General features: G+C 36.7%; 1 protein-coding gene across 1 annotated transcript in view; it reads left to right on the top strand.

Moving 5' to 3' along the window:
* Positions 1 to 5,858, top strand: part of LOC109209199 (DNA replication licensing factor MCM7) — a 5,993-nt gene extending 135 nt beyond the window's left edge. The window contains exons 2-15 of the mRNA XM_019372417.1: positions 165 to 232; positions 387 to 446; positions 561 to 784; positions 1,114 to 1,291; positions 1,460 to 1,582; positions 1,660 to 1,749; positions 1,996 to 2,138; positions 2,626 to 2,803; positions 2,897 to 3,088; positions 3,265 to 3,437; positions 3,599 to 3,802; positions 3,915 to 4,080; positions 4,544 to 4,765; positions 5,479 to 5,858. Of these exons, the coding sequence (XP_019227962.1) occupies positions 165 to 232; positions 387 to 446; positions 561 to 784; positions 1,114 to 1,291; positions 1,460 to 1,582; positions 1,660 to 1,749; positions 1,996 to 2,138; positions 2,626 to 2,803; positions 2,897 to 3,088; positions 3,265 to 3,437; positions 3,599 to 3,802; positions 3,915 to 4,080; positions 4,544 to 4,765; positions 5,479 to 5,583 (2,126 nt within the window). The 3' untranslated portion in view covers positions 5,584 to 5,858. The remainder of the gene's footprint in view (positions 1 to 164; positions 233 to 386; positions 447 to 560; positions 785 to 1,113; positions 1,292 to 1,459; positions 1,583 to 1,659; positions 1,750 to 1,995; positions 2,139 to 2,625; positions 2,804 to 2,896; positions 3,089 to 3,264; positions 3,438 to 3,598; positions 3,803 to 3,914; positions 4,081 to 4,543; positions 4,766 to 5,478) is intronic.
* The last annotated feature ends 370 nt before the right edge of the window (positions 5,859 to 6,228 follow it).

Raw genomic sequence — 6,228 nt, 5'->3', positions numbered from 1 at the left:
CCCCACACACACACAGAGACTCGTCTCTGCTTCGACCTCATTCCTAGAGCTCGTCTGTGTGAGTGTGTGTGTGTGACTGCATCGAGTGGTTTCAAATTCTTGATCTGCCTTTTAGATTCTGATCAAATTATCTTTTGCTGTAATTAATCGTTTTTCATTTACAGATCTGGCGAAAGATTTTCTGTCAAACTTTGCTGATTCTAATGGTGAAGCCAAATACATGAACATTCTGGTGAGTTCCTTTCATTTTCAGTCCATCGCTGTTTTTCAGTTGAAAAACACTGCTTCCTATAGGCTATTTTAGTGAATATATTCGTCCAAGAAATGTGCTTTTTTGGCCTCAATGTAACACTTGCTAACTGTTCTCAATTTCTGTTTTTACTTAGCAAGATGTTGCTAATCGCAAAATGAAGGCTATTGAGATTGAGCTCGAAGACCTTGCTAATGTAAGTTCCACTACCTCTGTATTAATCTTTTGTTGTAGATTTTTGGACTTTACACTTTTTGTCTTTTCTTTTGAAGTACCTAGCTCTTAGACTGCATGTTCACTTCTCTTTCAGTACAAGGATTTGGATGAGGAGTTTCTACGTAGAATCGCTGAGAATACTCGAAGATATATTGAAATAATAGCAAGTGCCATTGATGAGCTCATGCCAGAGCCAACGGAGGCAATTCCAGACGATGATCATGATATTTTGATGACCCAGCGATCAGAGGAAGGAACTGAGAACACTGATGGTTCTGATCCAAAACAAAAGATGCCTTCTGAGATCAAGCGATTCTAGTAAGCAGCATAAAATTATCCTCAAGGATCTAACTTTATGGATTGATTTGCTTTCTCTTTTCTCTGTATGTATAAATGTTTGTTGTTCTCTCTCTCAGCATTGTTAAGAGTACAAGTTTTGTTAACTGTATGCCATGAATTAGATGGACTTGCTTAGTTCATCTCGAAACAATGTGATGATATGCAAGATCATTTGTTTGTTTTAGTATACTAGGCAGTCAAGTTCCTAGGCGAAAACAGCTTGTCCTTTAACTTAAGCTTAAAGACAGCTTGTGGGTGGAAGTTCAGAATGAGGTATCCACCTAACTGTTTGTCTTTGTTGAATCCAGTGAAGTGTACGTCAAAGCATCTCCAAAAGGTCGGCCATTTACAATTCGGGAAGTCAAAGCTTCATATATTGGACAGCTTGTCAGGACATCTGGTATTGTGACACGCTGTTCAGATGTCAAACCGCTGATGCAGGTGGCTGTATATACATGTGAAGAATGTGGTTTTGAAATCTATCAGGTATACATTTTATTTAAGCTTGTTTGTAACTTAATTTCTATTTTTACATGCTAAATGCAATTGTGCCACAATGCTAACCTTAAATTGAGCCACTACAATGTTAATTAACACGTCAAAGTTACATTGTTTTAGATCTAATGCGCCTATCTTAATTCACTTGATGAACAGGAAGTAACTGCTAGAGTGTTCATGCCTCTGTTTGAGTGCCCATCCAAACGCTGCGATGTAAATAAAGCAAAAGGGAACCTCATCCTTCAACTTAGGGCATCAAAGTTTTTGAAGTTTCAAGAGGTTTGTTTTTTGCATTAAAGTTTGATCACAATGTCAAACCTGTAGCACAGTTGTTTACATTCTTGAAATTGAGTCAGGCCAAAATTCAAGAGTTGGCTGAGCATGTCCCCAAAGGTCACATTCCCAGAACAATGACTGTGCATTTCAGAGGAGAACTTACAAGGAAGGTTGGTGATCTTTGTCGTTTTCTTCTTCTTCTAAAGTTGTATTTGAAAGGAGCTTGTCTAGATGTATGTCTCAGTGCAGTAAATGATAAGAACAGTGAACTGTTTTTTAGATTGAGTTAATCTGTAATATCAAATAATTACTACAAACCAAAAGCTCACGGTGAGCATCTTCTTATAGGGGTTCCGCTAAAGCTTTTACTACCAACTTAAGTGTAACATATGCTGCCGCTTTTCTAAAAATTGCAGGTATCTCCTGGTGATGTTGTGGAAATGTCAGGCATTTTTCTGCCTATGCCTTACACTGGATTTAGAGCTATGCGAGCTGGCTTAATTGCAGATACTTACTTGGAAGCGATGTCTGTTACCCACTTCAAGAAAAAATATGAAGAGTAAGCCATTGTTATTTTTCTCCTCTTCTACTGAACTTCTTCGTCTTCGTGTTCTGCTAGTAGTCCTTTTCGAGATGAATTCTGTCTTGTACTAGCAACTGGGAAAGCTTAACTGAATGCAAAATGTATCAGATTTTTCTTCAAAGGATCAAAGTCTGCTTTAGCACATTGAGGAGTCAAAATTTGATTCCACATTCAGCTTAAATCCAAAATTTGTAATCTCTTGTAATTTAGCCTGTTTCTTTATTACTTTTTTCTCTTTCAATGTTGTTGATATATTATGTTTGGAATAGGTTCAGACTTCTTCAAATCAAATTTATCTCTTTTCTGGTTTCCTATTTAGAATGTTAGGGTAGTAACTTTCTACACATAACCCTTCTCTCAGAAAGATACATTTACTTGTTCACTACCGAAATGGAAAATTAAAGTTTTTATACTTGCTAAAATTTTTAATGATGAAGATATGATCAATATGTTTTGAATGCAGTTATGAACTTAGAGGAGATGAGGAAGAGCAGATTGCACGGTTAGCTGAGGATGGAGATATATATAACAAGTTGTCTCGTTCCTTGGCTCCAGAAATTTTTGGGCATGAGGATATTAAGAAAGCTCTTCTTCTTCTTCTAGTAGGTGCTCCTCATCGGAAGTTGAAGGATGGTATGAAGGTAGCTGCTCCAGCCTGCCTAAATTGAAATTCATCTTCTGACTATCTCCTGAGATTAAGAAAATATGATTTATCTTTTATTATATAAAATCAGATCAGAGGAGATTTGCATATATGTTTGATGGGTGATCCTGGGGTAGCAAAAAGTCAGCTTCTCAAACACATAATCAATGTTGCACCAAGAGGTGTCTACACAACTGGTAAGGGAAGCAGTGGAGTTGGTTTAACTGCTGCTGTTCAGAAAGATCCAGTAACTAATGAGATGGTTCTTGAAGGCGGAGCACTGGTGAGAACAAATTACTTTTTTTTCCTCTACTGCATCTAGTTTTTTTTACAACATCATAGTATGCGCAATGTGCATTAGGAGTTTGGACTGTATCAGGTATCTTTCAGTGATGCAGTAGCCTCACATTGTTAATCTCAACTATTTCCTAAGTGTTCTGGGACAATGTTTCTTCTCAGGTATTGGCAGATATGGGTATATGTGCTATTGATGAATTCGACAAGATGGATGAGTCTGATAGAACAGCTATTCATGAAGTAATGGAGCAGCAGACTGTTAGCATTGCAAAGGCTGGGATCACTACATCTCTGAATGCAAGGACTGCAGTGCTTGCTGCTGCTAATCCTGCCTGGTAAACATATTCTTTCCCCTACTCTGAAGTTTGACCTTCCCTGTATGTAAAACTATGCTAAATTTTGAACAGATGGTCATCCAATTTATTTTTGGTGGCAGCTGACTGTGGTAATTCACAAACTTTAAAAACACTCACTATTTTTGTTCAAAAATTTTTAGGGGAAGATATGACATGAGAAGGACGCCAGCTGAAAATATTAATCTTCCTCCAGCTCTTCTATCAAGGTTTGATCTTTTATGGCTAATCTTAGATCGAGCAGATATGGATGCCGATCTTGAAATGGCTAGACACATTGTTTATGTGCATCAGAACAGAGAATCTCCTGCTCTCGGGTTCACTCCACTTGAACCATCCGTGCTTCGGTAAATACAAGAATACTTTTCTAGTGTTTTAACCTCTGAGAGAAAATCTCTCTTAACTAGGTATTAGTGAGACTTAGAATTGACTTAGCAACCTACATCCTTATTTTTTCAGGGCTTATATTTCAGCTGCTAGGAGGCTGTCTCCCTCTTGCCCAGAGGAGCTAGGGGATTATATTGCTGGTGCATATTCTAGTATTAGGCAAGACGAAGCAAAATCCAACTCTCCTCACTCTTATACAACAGTCAGAACACTGCTAAGCATCCTGAGGATATCAGCTGTAAGTTTCTGCATCAATTTCCAGAGTAAAGTATCTAATTGCATCATAGTAAGAGTTGGAACTATTTTTCTTTCTTCAACCCTCACTTGAAAATGGGAACTTTTACTGAATCAAGTGTGACAGTTGGCAAGTGCCAGGTGGAAGAAAAAGAGGGATGAAGCTTTCTTGTTTTCTCCCCAGGCTAAAAAGCAGAAATTGGGGCTAGCTATCAGTAGGACAATATGGGTCCTTGAAAATATAAGGCTTTACTTTCCAAGACAATTCTGGACCTACCTGTCCTGATCGTAGGTTCTACAACTCAAGTGGTGATAATAAGTTGTAAATATAGTTTGGTCTCCTTATAATTATGAGGTCAAATAGACAATGATAACGGGAAATTAATCAAATGAATTTCATAACATGACCTCCTCTTTAATTGCTGCCTTTTACACTTTGTTGATGACATTTTACTGTGTTAAAATAGGCACTAGCCAGACTACGTTTCTCAGAAAAAGTTGCTCAAAGTGATGTGGATGAGGCGCTTCGGCTAATGCAGATGTCGAAGTTCTCCTTGTATTCAGAAGATAGGCAAAAATCTGGTCTGGATGCAATATCTGACATTTATTCAATTTTGCGTGACGAGGCTGCTAGGATGAACAGGCTGGAACTAAGCTACGCCCAGGCTCTGAACTGGATTTCCAGAAAGGTTAGTTTGTGGGTAATTTATGCAGATCAGGCTGGAAGCACTACCCTTGTTGGTAGCTTGATATATACTTGGATCTAATGTACATGTTACATTTCACACTTATACATTATCTGATGATATAGTTGATAAAAAAACAATGGTGGATAGTTGTGATTAAAACAGAAAAGAACATGATCTGTTAAGCTAGTCAAATTGTTTGTGCTATGATTTCTCAATCAAGTGGTGGTACCACTGCATTGACTTTTCATACTTTTGGGAAGGAAGCATGCAGAATGATAAATATGGCGCCTTTGCTAGAACATCCTTTTGCTATTTGCAAAAGTTTTGCTTGGTGCAAATTCAAAGTATGCTAGTTCTGAACTTCCCTCCAGCCACCCTGTCATTCCCCCATACAAAATAGAGAAAAGGAAAGAACAAACCAGAGTAAATAGCTCAATCTGGCTATTGCTACACTACCAGTATATTCCCAGAATTATTCACAGGGAGTCTCTTTATGGTGAACAAAGAGATTGATATAGCTTCTTTACTCGTACTCAGCAAAGATTAGTTGGGATGTATATCTAGCTTTATCATATACTTTTTGAGGCTACCTCACTTGATTCTTTGTTTCTTCTTTGATTTTTTTTTTAAAAAAAAAAATCTGTTTGCTTTGAATTGGTGATTGTTTTGCTATGGGTTTTCTCACCTCTGATATGTTGATTATCTTGGAACAGGGATACACTGAAGCTCAACTAAAGGAATGTTTGGAAGAATATGCAGCCTTAAATGTGTGGCAGATTCACCCCGATAGCTTTAACATCAGATTCATTGATGCATGATTGGCAATGGAAACATGTCTAGATGCATGATTGGCAATGGAAACATGTATTGCGTGATAGGCAATGGAACAGTGTGAAACCAGTACTTTTACTCACGGTGTCTTCCCTGCTATTAGGTTACCATTTTTTGTTTGTAAGGAATTTGCTAAAGTATATCATTTTCTACGAAGTTTCTATGCCCCTTGTTTACCTTGGTCATGACAATGTAGAGCAAATTCTTCCTGTTAACAGAAACATTGTTAGCGCAAGAAAAACTTGGTACGATCAATTTACTCTTCTAAGGGCATCTTCAAGGGTGAACTAATTTTTGCACCAAATCTAAATTTGGTGTTTTTTTGCTCCAATGGAACACCAAATTTTGCACCATTATAGTGTGTGAATAGTGTCGCACCAACCAAATTTTGTGCGACATCAACATCAAATTTGATTTATTATTATTTTACTCATTTTCTATTTTTTTTAGCTTTTAATTTATTATATATTGTGTATATAATTAATTTTTACATTAAGGTCTTTATAATTTTAATTTTATATCCTATTTTTTTGATATATTATTTTTTGTATATATTATATTTATATAAAATTATAAGTTAATTTTATTATTATTATAATTGTATAAAAAGAAGTATAATCATTATTTATGTG

Source organism: Nicotiana attenuata, unplaced genomic scaffold (assembly GCF_001879085.1).
Source record: "Nicotiana attenuata strain UT unplaced genomic scaffold, NIATTr2, whole genome shotgun sequence".
NCBI lineage: Eukaryota > Viridiplantae > Streptophyta > Magnoliopsida > Solanales > Solanaceae > Nicotiana > Nicotiana attenuata.
The sequence above is the reverse complement of the archived record's forward strand: the minus strand, read 5'-3'. Positions and strand labels throughout refer to the sequence as shown.